The sequence below is a fragment of the Erpetoichthys calabaricus genome, chromosome 18, assembly GCF_900747795.2.
Source record: "Erpetoichthys calabaricus chromosome 18, fErpCal1.3, whole genome shotgun sequence".
NCBI classification, from domain to species: Eukaryota; Metazoa; Chordata; class Cladistia; order Polypteriformes; family Polypteridae; genus Erpetoichthys; species Erpetoichthys calabaricus.
The window spans coordinates 42424939-42445447 of record NC_041411.2 but is presented as its reverse complement, the minus strand read 5'-3'; the positions used below and the strand labels follow the sequence as shown (position 1 = coordinate 42445447).

The window sequence follows — 20509 nt, the reverse complement described above, 5'->3', positions numbered from 1 at the left end:
ACAAGGAGTAGAAAACAAAGTAAAACATCATAAAGAGGTTAAAAAACAAGGGGGCCAAACACATGAGGAGCAGGTTATAGATAATGAAAACAGTGGAATTCAAAAGACTCAAAAAAAAACGTAGGCGCGAAACACATGCAGAGCAAGATACAGAATATGAAAGCAGAAAAAAATGAAAGTGTCAAAACAAAAAAGTAAACATCGCATTAGCGCAAACAAAGAGAAATTATTACTTGGAGAAATAACGAAAATGCGAATAGAAATCGAATATATGGACACAGGTGATATGTCAAAAGTATGTAAATATTGTAAGGCTTTGAAGTTTAAGTCAGAGAATTTCAAAAACGGGGTTTACCTCACATGCATTTATTAGTTATTTTGCAAAAAAAAAAAATTAACTGCTGATGATGTCGATCGTTTTATCTGTGCTGAAATTCCAAACAGAGAAACCTATCCTGAATTATGGTACAAAGTCATTAAACACATGTCTCACGGACCCCATTTAAAAGATTCAGCATGTTGAGACTCGAAAGATTCCCAATATTGTTTTTAACGAAGTTCTGAAATAAAAGTGAAACTAACGAAATAGCAACAATTCAAAGAAAAAAAAAATCTTAACAGTGTGTATCCGGAAAACCAAACACGGGGGGGTTGGCAAGCGAAGCAAGCAGGGGGCAAAGCCCCCTAGTGTATGAAAAAAATCCAGGTTAAAATAGTACCATGCGAATCAACAGTTGGTCAGGAAAATACCGTCATTTTGGAGAAAATTGAATTTTCCTGAGATTTTAGAGATTTTCACAGAAAAAATGGAGGAAGGCAATGAACTTGTGCATGCTCTGAGCGACCCACAGTGAACCATTTCAAATCGATTCATAATGCATCATTCAAGTGGACGAATTTGTGGACAAAGAAGCCCCAAACGCAGAATTCTTATCAGAAGGCTCTTATGTATGGCATCGTCGTAAACAACCCACTTGAGCTTTCTACATCTAGATAATGTTTAACAACAAGACCAGTGGGGTATCTTGTTAAATGAATTAATAATGCATTTGTTATTTACATAGACACAATGCTACATGCGGCACTGCTTCAAGGTGACGACACCATGCAAACGTAGTAGGCACGCCTATCTCTGTGATTTTTCCAGATGCATCTTATCTCATGCAAATCAATGGTAAAATTTACCACCTTTGTGTGGTAACAGTGACTTTACAGAGATATGTATTGAAAGCCTATCTTGTCCAAGTAGGGTTTCAGTCCCAAGGAGAATTAGACAATAACTGCATTGGTTAAAAAAAAGACTTGATTCTGTTCTATACAGAAGAGACACAGATGAATTGAGCATCCTTACCCATGGATGGACAGGCATACTGTAGTCACTTCTGTTTACTGTTACAAAATATGTCAAACAAGTTTTACCTTCACTTATGATTGCCAGACTGGTGGGGAAGGTGAACACTGAGATAGTGCTAGTGTTTGGTGTTATAATATGGTGTTAAATTCCACTTGTAGGGCCTGGAGGTATTCTGGCAGCTAGTGTGCAAGGCAAAAAACAACCATAAATGGGATGTCTGTCTGGTTCATGGCTTATTCATTTCCAGTTTTTCTGGTATGAGTGAACGTAGATGTGGATGTGAGTGATCCAGGGATGGATGGGTGCCTAATTACTGATGTGACTGGTTCTCTATGTCCATCTACTGATATGGATGAAGGAATAACCATATCAGACGTTTTGTAACACCAAAGGATGAAAATGATTGGAATATGTTGTTCAAAGTGAAGGCACAAAGATAGAATTGTAACATGGATGATATATTCATGAGAACAACCAACTGTGCATTTCATAGTTTCAAAATTCACCCTAGACAACAGTGTTTAAGTATGCATGTGCGAGATAAGTACAGCGCAGTGAGCCTGAAGAAAAATTCAAGACCCACAAAATTTATCAGAGCATGCACACTTGACATCAGCAATGTTTAAAGATCTGAGATCTGTCACACATTTATAAAAACCTTAATTATACTTGACTTTCTTTGAACAAAACTAAAATAAGCCCCAAAAAGGGTTTTGTAGTCTTCAAAAGTGTAATTTTATATATCTTCCTCCAAGAATACCATTACAGAGTTATTTTGAGGAGTTGTTACAAAACTGCTCTTCTTCCCTGCTGATGGCTGACTCACTACACTCATGAAATAGTTTGGAACCTCAGGGGTGTCAAAGCCTTTTGTTTCTATTGTGCCTTTTGTAGCTCAGCTACCATTGGCCTTGGGCAAAATCCAATTACAGTCACTTCCCTAGAACATTACGCAACTGAAAGTGTTACAATGGTTTGTTATCATGTCGGCTCTGTCAGCAGCACCTTTTTTTAAAATATTCAGGCTGCCTCATGACAATACCTTACTAGCTTAAAATTTTGTTGTGATAACATATTGATTAATATGAAATGGCAATGCCCACTTGGTATATGGAGTTCACAGAACAATACGTTGCAGGAGATGATGAATCTGATATTTTGGGAGATGCAAAATGCAATTTAGCACCTGTTTTGTACTTTTGGTTTTAATTTGATCATGTGATCATTTTTATTGTTTTTTTATTAACTCTGTGCTACCATTTTATATGTTTGTTTTGATGCAGTTGACATCATACTTGTGTGCTTTCCATTACTCAAAATTGTTCTGACTTAAGGAGAGATAGAAAGGAATTTTAAATAAGGAAGGACCAAAAAATAGACAGTCAATAAACATGTCAAGTTTGTTCCAGGAAATTAAACAATTCATCATTAGAGCATAAAGCGCTAATCAAAAATCAAAGAACATAGAGAAAAGCAGAGATGACAAAGCAATAAATTCAGATTAAATAAAAGTTTGCTCACAAAAAGTCACATAATCCTAATCTTGGATGACTCTTAAGTAGAACCTTTTAGCGTCAATTTAAATGTTGTCACAACATGGCACACATCTGAGCATCTCTGGGTAAGATTAGCAAGGAAAGACACTGACTCAAATAGCAAAACAATAATGGTGTTGCGGCAAAACACAAAAATATTTCGAGTTTCAAAGAACATGTTCTGAAGAAAAGCAAATGTCATATTTGGATACCTTGGGGTAACCCCAAATAGATACAGACTTCGTCACAAGTAGGTCGGGAATTCCTATAAAAAATTAAAGAAAAACTCCCATTATAACAGCAGCCATAATGCTGTTAGCAACAGCTCCCTGTTGCTACCATATGATAGCCAGAAGATGTGGTGTTTTACTGCCAAGCAATGGAATATAGCAGACCACAAGGGAAAAAGGGGATTATAAATAAGACCATTATAATAACAAAGTGAAAGTCAAAAACCAGGCAATCAAAAAAACAATAATCAGAACCAAAACACTAGGCAAAAATACAAAAAGGGTCTTAACCAGGATTTTCATATGAGCAAAATTAATGTCTTAGTGGTGTCCAAGCTTTGGATTGATGATTGTTGTGAATTTTGTAGTCATTTGTTTCCTTAAAAGCTTGAGTTAGATTATTCTGATACTTTTCGCTGCTATGTTTCATTCTATTTGATGTAAGGTCATTATCTTTTCGGCAGCCATCTTGGTTGTGGCTCGGTCAGTCGTTCAGGATCATGTGACTCCGATCTAATGACTTGTGATATAAAAATAGCAGTGCAGCATTCTGGGTATCCTTGTATTGAGATAGTTCTAAAAGACAACAGTTGCTTTATGATTGTTTTGATATGTTGAGAGGCATGAGCTATGAGAAGAGATTGAAGAAGGTGAACCTTTTTAGTTCAAACAATCAAGAGGGAACATGATCAAAGTGTTTGAAATTTGGAAGGAAATTAGTACGGTGTATCCCAGCCATTACTTTAAATTAAATTCTTCAACAAGAACACAGAGACACAAATGGAAACATGTAGGACAGATTTTATGCAAATGTTAGAAAGTTGTTTTGTTGTTTTTTTTTTTTACAAAAAGAACCACAGACGCATGTAATAAGTTACCAGGTAGTGTGGTAGAAAGTACATCTCAACGTGATGTTATTTTGGAATCTCTAGGTAAATAGGTTGGACAAGCTTACAGGGTTAAATATTCCTTTATTTCCACAAATGACCTAATTTTTTGATTTCTGGGTTTTGACTTTTGCTTGCCTTTTTCACTTTTGCCTTGTGCCTTTTGGTAGATTGTTTATTTCATTTTGACTCTTTGGTGACGACTTCTTGCAATTTCTGACTTTTCTTTTGACAAAATTCTCATGCTCTGACAGTAATTTTCCTTCTGTCCTTTAAAGGGCACACCTTTCTCACTAAAACCCTGTGTGTTATTTTGACTTCCACTTTTGGTATTTGGATTCTTTTAATTTTTCTGGCTTTTCTGACCTTAGCCCGTTTTGACCAACAGTTAAAATTAGTTTTTGCCCTGCCTGGTCTGCCATTTCAAGCTATGGTAGTATAGAAAAAATGTTACGCAGGAAAACAGACTGTGCATCTGCCCCAATTTGTCCATTTGCCCACTTCATGCAAGAGATTTTTGGCAAGGAATAACCTGCTTGAATGACTCACCTTGTAATAATAGCTAAATGTGGTGGGCTCATGCAGGCCCCCATGAAGAGCACAACATTCTCATGTCTAGTGTTGCGATAAGCCATGACTTCTCTTTTAAAGGCTTTAAGCTGGTCCTCATTGTCCCGTTCAATATCAATTAGCCGGATGGCTACTTCCCCATGCCAGCGGCCATGAAAAACCTGTCCAAAACGTCCTTTCCCGATCAGCTCTCCAATCTCCAGCTGTTCAAAAGGGATGTCCCATTCTTGTAAAAAGATGCTGGTCTGGCTGGCTTTTCGGGGAAAATTGCGGGCTGAGAGGAGGGAGAGATTCATTTCCTCAAATTCATCTTCTGAGTCCTCTGCCTCGTCATTACCATCTTCATTCTATAAAAAAGACCAACAGCAAAAATTTTAATAGGAGGTGTGTAATAATTTCAAATTAAAAGATTCATGCAACTCTCCACTTGGAGTGTCTGTTTACACAATTTAAAAAAAATAAAACACCTTAGGTACATTTCTATTTTTTAATTTGCTTACTTCTGATGTGGGTTCAACTTCAATTTGAAGCAGAGGATTCCCATTATTTCTAAACAAAAAAAAAAAAAAAGAAAACTTAGTATATCACCATCATGACTTAGTTGGTCAGGGGCTTATATGCTGTCACTGGATGGCTTCTCAGTGCTACGGAGGAGAAAAGAAAAGACATTATTACCACTGGTGCCCTTCTTACCCCAACAGGGTATTGCATACCTTGTCTGAACCTGGAAGCTGATGCTCAGGTGTCCATGCATGATAGTGTATTTAATATTTGTGTTATTTATTAAGTATTCATGTTTCATTATTTCTGTTTCTGTTACTTGTTTATTTCATGTATAAATATTATTTTTTTATCAAGTTTTTTTTTTTTTTTGTAAGAGTCTCTAGCGTCTGCTCACGAGGATGTGTTCAACCTCCTTCACCACACCACCAGTATTGGAGTACCATGTCCAATAATATGCTAAAGGCGTTGGAGCCTGGATCCAGTGATCCGCAGCCCCTGACCTTTTGCAAAATTAAGGAACATGGAGCCACTTTCACCAATGTCGCCAGACCCATGGGGAACGACACAATCCTCATAGCCAGCCCTGTCAGCACCAGTGGTCTCACTGAAGTCATCTGTGACCAGAGAAGTGTCACCTTGCGGGCACCCATCAACCACAGAGCAAAGTTGCAAATAAAATGTCTCCCTCACCGCGGTTGGAACATACGCTGAGAAAACAGACGGGGCACCCAGAGAGTGCATTAATCTGAGTCTCATAATACGCTTGTTGAAAGGAGTGACATTGGACACCATTGGAAAGAGCTGATCCACCTCAGCAACAGCTACTCCCCGAGTATGGCAGCCATCAGAGCAACCAGATCAATAAAAGGTGTACCCACCTACAGAGATCTGGCAAGACACAGGTCTGCACACCTCAGAAAATATCACCACTGAAATGCAGAGTTTATGAAGCTTCTCCAACAGCAGAGGAAGATGATAATTATGCCGGAGAGACAAGATATACCACGCACCAACCCGGATGGGTCGCCTCAAACTGGGACCCGAGAGCTGCCGTGCAGTGGGCGACACCTCAGCACCAGACCAGTTCTGGTCCCCAACAGGCCTGACCCCATTGGCTCTCTGACGGTTTTGACTCTTCCAGGGAAGAGACTCCCGAGGGCTTTCTCCCATCCCTTTCATAATGCGAGTAGCTGCCCGTAGCAGAGCTACTCCCGCAGAGAGCAGAAAGGAGTCCTGTCTCTCGTCTCAGAGTCGCATGAATTTTTTTACGTTGGTTAGAGTGCCAATCCTGCCACCAACCCCCATGATTTCCCTGCAAGATGGAGGACCGCTTGCAGAGCCGGATGCAGTTTAACATCATACGCAGGACTTACACAACTTTCAGTTTCTTACAAAAATGCAGGGTCTACAGAAGTGCCCTGTTTGTGAATTCTGACCACAGACTTGTTGTTGCTACTATGAAGGTCCGGCTTAGGTCCAGTAGGCTACCAACTACTAGGAAAATGAGGCTGGACCTAGCCAGACTCAAAGATCAGGTTGTTTCTAACGAGTTTGCACGCAGTTTGTTTGAAGAACTTACAGACTTGGGTGCAAATGCTGATCCTAATGTGATGTGGGAGATCTTCCAGGACAAGACCCTGAAAGTTGCTGAGGGCTGGGTTGGTGTCACCAGTGTTCCCAGAAGGAAGTGTTTCATCTCACAGGGCACCCTGGATAACACTGAGAGGAGTTGCAGCACATGGCTTGATGGCAACTCCAGTCTGTACCAGGAACTGAAAAGGACAGCTGTGAGGGATCTGAGGGCAGATAAGGAGGCATTTGTTAGAGGAATCTGTGAGCAAGAGACACACCATCTATGGCCTAGTGACCCACGTCCTGCTTACAGATGAATCAAAGCATTACACATATCCGAATCTGTTCCTTGGAGAGTCGCAGTCAAGAGTGACTGATGGAAAAGTCCTTACAGATGACACTGCAGTTGTGACCCACTGGGATGGCTACTGGGATGGGACGTCAGATATCCCTGGGTCCACGGTTCTTGAGGCTGATCCTCCAATTAGCTGAGAACCACCCATTCTCATTGAGATAGCACAGGTGGAGAATCAGCTGAGGGTAGGGATCTGTGGAATCTGGGGTGAACTTCTCCAGGTTGGTGGTAAGGCTGTCCACCTGGTATTGCAAGAAATCTTTGCTTCAATTTGGGAGACGGGCATCATCCCAACTGACTGGAAAATGGACTTCTTGTCCCTATCTGGAAAGGGAAAGGTGATTGCTTGGATTGCAGCAACTACAGGGAGATAACACTGTTATCGATGCAAGGTAAGGTCCTTGCTAGGGTCATCCTCAGTAGGATCCATGATCACTTGCTCACTCACCAGCAACCGGAGCACTCTGGTTTTATGCCTAAGAAGTCTACCACTGACCACATCCTGGCACTGAGGGTTCTCATGGAGTGTAAATGTGAATATCGGCAGTGTTTCTTTACAGCCTTTTGTCAATTTTGTAATGTATTCTACTCAGTTTATTTAGCAGTCCTGTGGGACATCCTGAGACTTTGCAAGATCCCTTTAAAGCTGCTTGATATTATGGCCGGACTGTACACTGGTGATGTGAGTGTTGTGCAGAGTGGAGGCAGAACCTCTGCGGTCTTCTCAGTTGACTCTGAGGATCATCAGGGGTGTGTTCTTGCTCCTACTCCTACTGTGCAATACTTGTATGGACTGGGTGTTGGGCAGGGTCATAGGGTCCAGCGTCTGTGGGGCATCTGTTGGTGAAGAAAGATTCACTGATCTTGACTTTGCCAATGATGCTGTGATGTTCGCAGAGTCCATGGAGGCTCTGATTGGGGCTCTCGTGAGCCTGAGCAAAGAACCTGAGTGTCTGGACTTGTGACTGTCCTGGGTAAAAACTAAGATCCAGGCCTGTAGAGACCTCCTGGGTACGGCCATCAGCAGTGTGTCTGTCTGTGGAGAGAATGTCAACCTTGTCGAGAGGTTTACTTACCTTGGCAGCAACATTCATGTCCCTGGTGATTCTTCCTATGAAGTTAGTGGATGGATTGTGTGAACATGGTGGGTCATGAGGTAGCTAGAAAGGGTTGTGTGGCACTCATAAAATCTTTGCAAAAGGACGAAGGTCCAAGTCTTAGGGTCCTGGTGCTTCCTGTTTTGCTGTATGGTTACGAGACATAGATGCTATCCGGTGACCTGAGACGAAGACTGGACTCCTTCTGTACTGTGTCTCTTTGGAGAATCCTTGGATACCGCTGGTTTGACTTTGTGTCGAATAAGCAGTTGCTCATGGAGTCCAAAATTAGGCACATTACCTGCATTGTGAGAAAGTGTCAGATATGGCACTATGGTCATGTGGTGTCATTCCACGAGAGTGATCTGGTTCACAGGATCCTCATTGTTGAGGACCTGAGCGGCTGGACCAAGCCAAGGGGACACCCACGTAACACTTGTCTGTGGCAGATAGATGGTCATTTCCAGAGGTTGGGACTGAACCATGTGTCTGCCTGGGGTGTTGCCAACCAGGATTCCAAACTGTTTCATTGTGTGGTGGGTGCGGCAACGTGCTGTACCAGTGCATGCTCCCCGACCTGACCTGATCAAGTTTTCTTTAATTATGTGATTTGCAAAATTGTATTTATATGTGTTGTATGATGTTCTTTCATGTTTCTTGTGCTTTGTGGGTGAAGAGATTACCGCTTCTGAGACTCCTGCTTGGCTATTGGCTTGGCTAAAAGAATACTGAAACCAAAAAACGATATATTTTTACATGTCATTTATCACATTTAGTTAGTAATAATTTTTAATCTCATATTTGAGGACAATGAACATAACAATCTCCATTTAATAGAAGAAAAAGGAAAGTTCTGTACAAACCTTCCTTAATGCTTACTTCAAGAAATTGATTCTAATCAAACCCTGACCCTCCAGCATCAGATCCATCATCTTCAAAAGTAACCATCTCTCTGTCACCTTCTCTTGCATCATCCAGTTTTAATGTTATCATAATGATACCTCACATTTGCACCAAAAGACATTGATGGATCAAGAGTGTTAACCTTTCATCATTATATTTTTTACGTATTTTTCTGTGTTTTAAAAAGTTTCTTTAATGTTTTTTTTACAGTATTGTATTTCTACACACACACACTCTGTCTCTCTCTCTCTCTCACACACACTCTCTCATAAGTACAGTACCGAAAGAAAGAAAAATATATACTAAGACAAATGTTGGACTAACTGATGCTAAATAAGAACTGTATGTGGTTACTTTTATTATTACTATTATTATTAGTAGTAGTAGTATTACTATGTTTAAGATGTTTTAGTGTATTTGGAAGTGTTTCTTATGCAAAGAAAGGTAAAATATTTACTATATACTATGACAAACGTTTGCCTAACTGGTGCTAAACAAGGACCCTATGTGTCTCGACTTACATACAAATGTGACTTAGGAGCAGATCTCATTTGTAACCCAGGCATTGCCTGTATTTGCATTTCTTTAATATTCTCTATCGGCACTAGTATACTACTGACTTCTTCAAAGATGAATATTTAAATTCATTTTTTGTGACTGTCTTTTTCAATACCAGTTATATTCTTCTGTTTTTCGACATTTCTAATTTCCCTTTTAATTCCTGCTCTCCTGTGCTCATAAACTGTACAGTTCTTGTGGAGCTCATGAGATGAATTAGCTAGTGAGACACTTAGAGAGAAAGAGATCTGAAATGTCATTTTGACATGGCAGCCGGAAGATAAGGATGCTTGTTGAACTGTCATCAGGTGTGAGGTTTCTTCACAGCATAGGTGAAGAACAGATGAGTGACTTAAAGAAATTAACTCTTAATATTAAATGAATGACTTTCCCCATGATGCACAAAATAAGGAAAAAAAGATTAAATTAAAATGCTTTTATCCATCTGGTGCACTATTAGCAAAGGGCTTCTAATTCAATGGAGAACGTGTCTGTACTGTACTACAAGGGCTGATTCACAGTTAGTTAAGCTGTAGCCATAATGTCTACAGAGCAAATGTTCATTAAAGTCACAGATCGTAACCCAAAGCATTTATTGAAACAACACTGACTTAAGAGAAGAACATGACCTCTGATTAAGTTCAGGTAATTGGTGCTGCTGAAAACAATTTTAACTCAGCTTTGCACAAGAGATTTCCAGGCAGACATCTCTGTGACTTCATTAAGTAGGACTCTTGCTTTCTGATGTGGTTGTGGATGAGAAGCACAAGTGTTTTCTTGAGGAGCCACCAAGTATGGAAGAAGGTATGTGGCAGCTCTAGCATCCCTTACAAGTCAACAAGAACATTGCTCTCATTACTAAATAAGTGCCTATTACCGCTAAACTATGAATTAATTAAATGTTCTGCTTTGCAGAGACCACTTCACATTTTCTTCTGTGTACTAAGAGCCCTTTCATCCTTATAACACTGCCACTTCTAAGGTCACATTTATAAAATTTGCAAGGCTTAAGGGTTTTCTGTGGAGAGTATAAGTTAAAAATATTGAAAAGAATGATTTGTACAGTAATAGTGCCAATTCCCAACACTGTGCATCCTTTTAAGTCCCAGTACTCCGTTATAAACAAATTAAATTCTTTCACTAGAATAGATTTACCCGATTTATATAAAATAATTTCTCAACTGAGACCCTCCACCTGTGTCCTTGACCCAATACCAACAAGTTTTTTCAAAGAAGTATCGGGCGTGCTACTTGATAGTATTCTTGACATAGTAAACCTGTCATTAGATACGGGGGTCTTCCCAGACTGTCTTAAGACTGCTGTAGTTAAACCCCTACTCAAGAAAAATAATCTCGACTCCACTGCTTTTGAAAATTTTAGACCTATTTCTAACCTGCCTTTCTTAAGTAAAATTCTAGAGAAGGCAGTCATTATGCAGCTAAATGACCACCTCAATAAACATGCTATTCTTGATAAGTTTCAGTCAGGTTTTAGAACAAATCACAGCACAGAAACTGCACTCGTTAAAGTAGTAAATGACTTGCGGGTAAATGCAGACAGAGGCCATATATCTGTTCTCTCTGAGTGCCGCATTTGATACCATTGACCACAATATTCTTAGAAATCACCTTAGTCAGTGGGTGGGCTTCTCTGGCAGTGTCTTAAATTGGTTTGAATCCTACCTGACAGGTAGAAAATTCTTTGTTAGTTGTGGTAATTATACTTCAAAGACACATGATATTCTATATGGTGTTCCACAAGGCTCTATCCTGGGTCCGCTGCTCTTTTCAATCTACATGCTCCCGTTAGGTGAGATTATTTCGGGGCATAATGTGAGCTACCACAGCTATGCTGATGACACGCAGCTGTATTTATCAGTAGCACCTGATGACACCGACTCTGTTGTTTCACTAACACAATGTCTTACTTGTGTTATGCATATTGTAATATTTTTAGTTAGCCAATAAAAGGTGTCATTTTGTTTGACTTTTCACTACATTCATAATGGCTAACACAGTATAACACCCTAGTGCTACATACAGATATCCAAATAAAAATAAGACAGGCTGTGCATGTTTTTTTTTTTTAAAGAAGACTTTATGAATGCAAACAGATGGGGTCTGAAAAAAATTATTTTGTTTCCGGGAAACCAATTGACACTGTTAATTGTTTTAGGGCAAATATTTGTGCAGCTCCAGGAATGCAGCAAACGTGAACTTTTCCAGAGGCCCTTTACCCTTGACTTCTAACAGATGGGCAGTTAAATCCGATTCTGTCATTCACTGAGAAGGCATATTCTGCAGGCACAAGTTTCTACCCTCTGACGTCCAATCTGTCCCTCATTGCCCAGGGCTTCACCTAAGGATGGGACTAACAGGAGGGAGGTTCTCATACGTGAATTCACTTTTATGGCCACAAGCACATGCCATCTTCCCAAGGGTTTGTATTCTTGTGAGAGCAATGGGTCACTTTTAAGGCATGCCTGCCACTCCTTTACTTTAACGCCTTTACATTTATTTTATTTTCATCTACACAGTATTTATAAAGTATGATCACTTATTATGAAGTTTTATAAATTTGTTATGATTTAAATTTTTTCTTGGTTTTATAAATTTCTATGTTTGTTTCCTTTAGTGTGAAGTTATGTTTTAGAAGTCTTGAACAATAATCTTTACATTTACTTTTTTAAAGTGTTTTCACAATATTTAAAGCCAAACGACTTTTCCCCATGGCTCTATTTTGTTTTTGTTCTGGGTGCCATCATTTTATGCTCTTTGCTGTTTTGGTTGCTAGGCAGTTGCTAGCTATGGTCAACAGGAAGTGTATCATGTGTGACATCACCAGGTCATAGGTGATAAATCTCTGAATTACAGTTTTACTACAAGGATAGTAAAAATCTCTTTTTTGCTGGTTTTCAGCTCCATTATAGGTTACTGTGCTGAATGAATTGTGAATTCAACAGCAAGCCACAACACCTGCCCCATAATCCTGTGCAGGTCTTTGGTTATCTTATACACTGTAGCCTGTAACACATTCTCAGATCAGCCTAATCCAGGTCAGGGTGTTGGAGAGCTGCAGTTTATTCCAAGGGGTGCCAGTTCATGGCAGTGCCTCATCATGCATAAGCCCACACAGCCCAAATGCATAATTGACAATTATCCTAACACCTTTAGTGGCAGACAATTCTCTGGGTGCTCGAGCATATGACTGGAGGTCTGCTGTCAGACCCTTCTCTACAGTCTTGTTTTTTTTTTATTATTATTTTATTAAGTTTTGCAGCAGCATTTGCTAATCATTTTATAAGAGCTTGTTTAAAAAAATATTGAGTTGCCAAATCTAACAATAGTAGTTTTAAAGTGTATTATTGTGTGATGGAAACATTAAACTATATCAAATCAAATTGTGTTTGTCCAATACAACTTATACATATGTATTAAATCCTGATTTCACAATTTTAATTATTAGCTAGTTACTTGCAATGTAACTAGTTTGAAGATTTCTGCTATAATACAAATGCAGAAACAATAAATTACTTTTTGTTATTGAAGCTGCACATTCACTCATTTATTATACTTTTTTAGCTTAATGCAGTGTATCAGCCTGGGTTAGCTGCAGATGCCCTTACGTCCTTTGAATCCGGGTCGTCGATAGTCAAGTCCAAGGATGAGCCGGGCTTAGAGGACACAGAACAACAGAGGTAGGTGCAAACTTGTAAAAATTGTTTACAATACAATAAAGTGTTGAAAGTGCAGTGCAAAAAATCTTTAGATAAATAAGTCAATAATTGCTCCAATAAAAATATTGCCACTGGTGGGGGTTAAAATACTGATAAATAAAAAATCCAAACACAGTTAAAATCCACGTCCAAATCTTTTTTGTTCCTGGCTCTTGTCCTCAACGCCATCCTTCAGCATCCGTGAGGATCCCGCAAGCCATGCTCCTTTCTCCAACCAACTGCTATCACTCAGCCTTCAACGGAAGCCAACTTAGAGTGGCTGATCACTTTTGCACCTTGATTGCTCAGCAGGCGTGACCCAGCCCTTTGACCACAGTCAACTTGCTCCTCTCAGGGCCACATTCTAAACCACCTGCCTCTAGCCCATACAGCACCATCTCTGCAATGATCCTGGCACTTTCTTTTCTTGACCTTATGTCTTTTCTTTCTGGTTCTATTCTGTTTTCAATCCCCTTTCTGTTCTACTCGCTCCCCTTATACACCTTGTAGGCGCAGGTGCTCTGCTTGAGGGCCGGCAGAATGTCAATGTATAATAGCTGTGCTGACCACACCTGCATCGAACAAGTAATCAGCTTTGCCTCCTCATTGGACATCCCATAGCAGCACCACCTCACCACAGAGCATTTCCACACCAACAAGCCCGAACACACTGTTTTTATTTTAAAATCTTAACAATGCCAATGACCCCTAATGCTTCTTACCATATGCAGCTACATTTATTTATTTATGCTTAGCATCCATATCTTCCTCTTAATGTACAAGTTCACTTCAGACCTCCAGCCACAGGCCCCTGTATTACATGACAGGCTCCTGAAGGGTCTGCCACTTAACATTTGCAGCCAGACCCTTCTCGGTGACCATGGTACTAATATGCTCCCTAGAAAACACCCATCATCAAATAAAAATGTATATTGTACTTGTATACCAGCTTGAAAAATGTCATATTACCCAGTATGCAACAAAACGTAAACAAGACAAATAAAAAAAAGTAAACTACTATTCCTTACGTGGAGTCAGAGTTGACTGGGTGAAGAATCACTTGTGGTGCTCGGCTGGGTACCTCTGGTGTGACATCTGAAAAAACAGGAAGAGAAACAGGCATTCGGGAACGAGAATGAAACGGTGCAAGTGAACCCTCTGAAGGACACAGCAGGTGTCATTAACCCAGGGGAAATTAGTAGGAAATTGTAGGAATGAATTAATCTTTCATATGTTTAAATATTTATCAGTGTTCTTCATGACTGAGCAAAGTGTAATGTGACAACAAACTTTGCATGATACAACACTGCCACACATGATGGTAAAGAAGGGAAGAGAAACAGTAAGATGAAAGTAAACAAATAGCACACTTGACTGCAGCATAACACCTAAAGACTGCCACATGTTTCTTGCCATGTGTTTGGAGCAAATTAGCAGGGAGGCGTTGCTCACTTACCTGGAAAGATAAACTGTTGTTTGTATTTGAAGTAATGTGAAGCTAGAAAAAAAGAAAAAAAAGTTTACTAAAATACAGGCAATTGAATACAAAGACGAGTATAAGAAATATAATTAAATTGAAGCTAGCTAGTGAAACCCATTTCTGCATGTGATCAGTTTAATTTGGACTCCATGACGTTGATGGCTCTGTAGTATTTTAGTGTCCTGGGGTTGAATCTAATTTCCATCTTCATCATGTCCAACATCCACAAAGACGTGCAGGTCAGTTTTCACTGGTGGCTTTGATGTGGGTCAGTGTCAGTGGGTATCTAAGTGCCATATACTGGACTGGGGTTGTTTCTCAGATTGTGTCCAGTGCTGCCAAAGTATGACCCTGAATTGGATTAAAAGTGAGTCAGAATATATGTGTGTGTGCAGTGCCTTCACAAAGTATTCAGACCTCTTCACTTTTTTACACATTTTGTTATGTTGCAGTCTTATGCTAATAATATTTAAATTCTTTTTTTCCTCATCAAACAGCACTCACTACCCCAGAATGACAAAGTGAATATAGAATTTTAGGAATATTTAAAAATGTCCATCCATCCATTATCCAACCCGCTATATCCTAACTACAGGGTCACGGGGGGTTTGCTGGAGCCAATCCCAGCCAACACAGGGTGCAAGGCAGGAAACAAACCCCGGGCCAGCCCACCACAGTATTTAAAAATGTATTCAAAATTTCTCAGGGGTGGGGGTTGATTTGTTTTCAATCCTATTTTTGCAAAAAATTATCTATTTGTATGGAATGAATACAATAAAATCAATAAAATTAAAAAAAAATGTATTCAAAATAAAAAAGTGAAATATCACATTGACGTATTCAGTCCCTTTACACAATACTTAGTTGAAACCCCTTTGGCAGCATTTCTAATCTGGAATCTTTGTGGGTTTGACACAACAAGCTTTGCACACCTAGGTTTGGGAATTTTCTGCCATTCCTCTCTGCAGATTATCTCAAGTTCTGTCAGGTTTGATGGAGACTGTTGGTGGACAGCTATTTTCAGGTCTCACCAGAGATGTTCAATTGGATTCAGGTCTGAGCTCTAATGGGCTATTCAGGGACATTCATGGAGTTGTCCCTAAGTTACTCATTTGTTGTTATTTGCTTTGTGTTTAGGGTTATTGTTCTCTTAGAAGGTGAACTTTCAGCCTACTCTGTGGTCCAGAGCGCTCTGGAGCAGGTTTATATTAAGGATATGTATGTACTTTGCTCCATTCAGCTTTCTCCCAACCCTAACTAGTATCTTAGTCCCTGAAATTGGAAAACAACCGAAAAGCAAAATGCTATAACCACCTTGCTTTAACATTGGAATGGTATTGTGCAGGTGATGAGCAGTTCATAGTTTCCACCAGACATGCCTCTTAGAATTGAGACCAAACAGTTCAATTATGGTTTCATCAGACCAGAGAATCTTACTTCTCGTAGTCTGAAAGTCCTTTAGATGCCTTTTTGCAAACTCCAAGCAGGCATTTAAAACTATTTGTTGTCTGGCCACTCTGCCATTAATCCCAGATTGGTGGTTTTCCTTTTAGACGTTTCTCTCATCTCAACACAAGTTCTCCTGAGCTCAGCCACATTGACAGTTGGGTTCTTGGTCACCTGTCTTACCAAGGCCCTTCTCCCATGATTGCTCAGTTCGCCTGGGTGGCCAGCACTAGGAAGAGTTGTGATTGGACAATAGAGTCCATTGGCCTGGTTGTGTGGTTGCAGTGTTGCACTGTCTCACAGAGCCGGTGGATAGTGAGTATACAAGATGTCTCTGAGGCAGAGAGAGTGGAAAAAGAGACAAAGCAGTTGGGAGATGTTTGCTATGTCTGCAAACGATGTGCCAAGTCTGCAAACACTGATCTCGGAGCTGGTTTTTTATTGGCTTCTCTAGTAGTCTTGCCCCTTTAAACAATTAAACATATGTACAGGATATGTTTTTGTGATTGGTTGAATAGTAGAATGCCTTGGAATGTTTTTAGTTGTAAAAAGTGTGCCACCACAAAAAAAGGTTTCGTAACACTGGTATATATGAATGTAATTTACTGCCCATCTAACAAAGTCGGGAGTAAGGCAGGAACAGGCCCTATGTAGGGGTGCCATCTTAATGGCAGGGCACACAACACCCACAGTGGGGCAGTTTAGACTCACTAATTAACCTAAGCTCCACATCTCTGGGCTTGCGGGAGGAGAGGTCATGCAGACACATACACACATTTTTTGGATTTTGTTGGGGGAAGCAATGAGGAGAACTCCACTGAGACTAGCCACGATTCAGACCCCATCTCCAAGAGCTTTCTAGGTGCTATCCACTTCACAATCATATTGTCGACCTCTTCTGCAGCAAAGCAGAAAGCATCTAAACTAGAAGCACTGGTGTAAAAAGCATATTGACAAAGAGACCATGTCATAATGCATGTATCACGTCCACATTCTTGTTACTCCATTCATGCCGTCTTCCTTTCTGTTCCTGTGGCAGATCTGTTCCTATTTTGTAAAAGTGGCAGTTAATGTGTCTGAACAATAACCATGGCATGCGGTTTACATCTTCTTTAAATCTCAATTTGTATTTTCAAACTAAAAGGCTTTGAACAGAATTGGTTTTAATTGAACAAGCTGCACTCCAATGGAGAGTGCAAATGCATTAGCCTGCTGGCCAGAAAAGAAAATATTCTGATTGTTGCCAAAATGGTGTGAGGGAGCAATACTGGCCAGTAGGGAAAAGATGCATCTCTTTCATTGAAAAAGCACTCGAGAGCTTTATGGGTATGGTGGCAGTTGCCATACTTCACTGCTTAATTGTGGGAAAAGACTGAGTGCCTCTTTTCAAATTGTACTTCATGTTGCTCTGCAGTGTAATTGAAATACATAAATAAAGAAATAATGAAATAAAAACTAAACGAAATATAATAAGTAAATAAAAAAATAAAGAAATAAGCAAGAAAATACAAATAGAGTATACCTCCATACCTGCAGGTAATATGTTCCAAGACCTACCATGAATGCCTGAAACCATTGATAGTAGCTAATTCTATATATTAGTTGATTTTTGTTTACATACCTATGTTAAAGTTTATGTGATAAATTGCACACAATAAGACATTACCAATATTAAATAATAATAAAAGACATTGTACATTATTATACATTCCCTCTCTCGAATGAACGGGATTCTGATGTTTTAGCTGAACTTTCAAGGGACGCTGTAGCAATAAAAAAATCTTGCACAGACATACAGTTTAAATATATTTTTAAAGAAATAAATGCAAAAATGTCTTAGCCTATTGTGGGTACTCACTGGCTTCTCTGTTCTTCATTGTTTTCGCTGATGGGAAACACTTCATGGCTTCTCTGAGGCTTTAAAGAACTGCCAGCATCACTATATGTACCTGGTGCTTTGGGGCCATTATTAAGCAAAATTAAGGGCTATTTTTATTACAATACTGTGATAACATGGCAACGAATATGAACAGCGAGAACGTTACAGGCTGGTTTATACTGTCTGTGACGTATTAGCATGGCAAAAATGACATCAGACAAAGAGGCACACCCCCTCCTCGATATCCTATAATATCATTCACCTTAATGAAAAGGTGAGATTCTGCTTGCCTGTCTGTGTGTCCGCTCGGTTGTTATGTCATTGTCATTTAAACAGGTGGCACATCACAAACATTAGCACTGCTTTTACAAATCTCATACCAAATGGCATATAACAGGTACATACACGTCGCATAGCATGCTGCAAATGTTAATGCTGAGATCTAGATGAGCAGAGCAACTAGGGTAGAAGTTGCAATGCCCCCAAAAAGATCTCAGCAAGTCACTGTGAGATTAATTCAATAATACTGAAAATTAGATGCAGTCAGTCATTGTCCAACCCGCTATATCCTAACACAGGGTCACGGGGGTCTGCTGGAGCCAATCCCAGCCAACACAGGGTGCAAGGCAGGAACAAATGCCTGGGCAGGGCGCCAGCCCACCTCAAAATTAGATGCAGTAATGTATTAAATTATATACAAATTTATAAAGCAGATGAATGTGATAAAAAATAATGGGAGAAAAGTTAGGCAGTTCACTTTGCAAAATGAGCCCAGAGTGTGACCAGATAGGCAAATACATCCAAAATTCTAAATTATTATTGACTAGACATGTTATCTGTTGAAGACAGGTAATAGAATACACTTAAAAATATTTGATAACTCTTGTCCTCCGTGCACCCTAAGTGCCTTTCCTCTATATCCTTGTGTGTCTGAGCTTCATTTGACAGGCACTCCATCTCTCAAATGTCTTCCCATAATGCCTGCTTCTCAGATTCTGTCATTTTGAGATGCCTTGCTTGCCTCCTGTCTGCTTTTATAATTCCAGGCTTTGAAAATGACTCTCTGCGTGCCTTCTACACCTTCACTCCTTTCTGTGTGTCTCACACTCATACTTCCTCTATCGATTGTGTTACCAAAGCTAAACTGACCGCCAGACTGCTCTGATGGACCGGACACAGACACACACCCAGACCATTATCATATAGTAAATGATAACGTAACATTTTCAAGCCTGCTTAAATCAGTTTAAGGTTAGGGTTGGCAGAGCCTGTCCTGGCAGTGTCAGATGCAAAGGAGGCATGAGTCCTGTATTGGCCATAAAACCATTGCTGGGCCTGCTCATGCACACACCCACAGCTCCAGTTTAAATTCACCATTTTACTTAATATGCACATCAACAAACATAAACATGGACAAAACAAATAAACTGCACACAGACAGCAACAAGGGTGTGAGATGAGAAATTAGGACACTGGATCTTGAAGGCAGTAGAGCTAACCACTATGCTACTGTATCACCCAATGTTTTATGACTTTTGATGTAAATATATGAAGGTTTTATGTATGAAAACTATTATGTGGTGCACATACACAAAGTGCACAGTATGAAATATTTTGTATTATTTGCTATTCACAGCTGCAGAGAGTATTGAACTGAGAGGACTTACTTGAAATTTCCACACCGTGAATATTGAGTATATTTTAGATACATATAAAAGAGAAAGGGCCTTTCAGCTTTAGAAAGCAAAGACTTCACAAAAACCTGATAGAAGCTTTTAAAACTTTGAAAGGCACAAATAATATTGGCATTAGCTATATTTTAAATTGAGCTGTTTGAAGAGGATGTGTGGGCACAGCTAGAAAGCAGCTAGCAGAAGACTCACACAAATACTAGATAATACCTTTTGCACAGGGACATCTAAAGCGCCTGGTCCTCCACTTATGTTGAATGTACAGCTTCAAGTGCATACAGAATAGATATTGCAAGTCTAGAAGATGGTACATTATTAGGAAAGGTAAGAATCTAAACCTGGACAGGCAGCATACATGCACATTCACTTGTACTAGGCCACTTCAGATACTTCATTTAACAAATGAATTCTGTGATGAAGGAGGGGAGCCTGAATGCCATCAGAAAATCTACACAGGTACTCAGAGAATGTGAACAGCTCACAACAACCGTCAACAGAATGGAAATTGAACCCAGCACCATAGAACTATAAGGCAGCAGTGTTAAACAACTAATCAATAAACAAGTGGGGAGGCACCATTAGCTTACAGGAATCCTGAAGAAGTTCCTCTTTTATAGAACAAACTCATAGAACATTACATAATATTCTCCCATCCTGCTTAATCCAAAGAGGGTTATGTAGGCAGAAAAAAAACTGCATAATGAAACTTATCTTAAAAATATAATAGAAGCA

At 39.6% G+C, this 20509-nt stretch overlaps 1 protein-coding gene across 3 annotated transcripts in view; it reads right to left on the bottom strand.

Moving 5' to 3' along the window:
• The window catches only part of ksr2 (kinase suppressor of ras 2), a 272560-nt gene that overhangs the window by 52997 nt on the left and 199054 nt on the right, over positions 1-20509 (bottom strand). For all 3 annotated transcript variants that reach the window (XM_028824801.2, XM_051921346.1, XM_028824800.2), the window contains exons 11-14: positions 14738-14779; positions 14310-14376; positions 5077-5125; positions 4556-4923 (exon numbers count right to left, since the gene is read on the bottom strand). In XM_028824801.2, coding sequence (XP_028680634.1) covers positions 4556-4923; positions 5077-5125; positions 14310-14376; positions 14738-14779 — 526 coding nt within the window. The remainder of the gene's footprint in view (positions 1-4555; positions 4924-5076; positions 5126-14309; positions 14377-14737; positions 14780-20509) is intronic.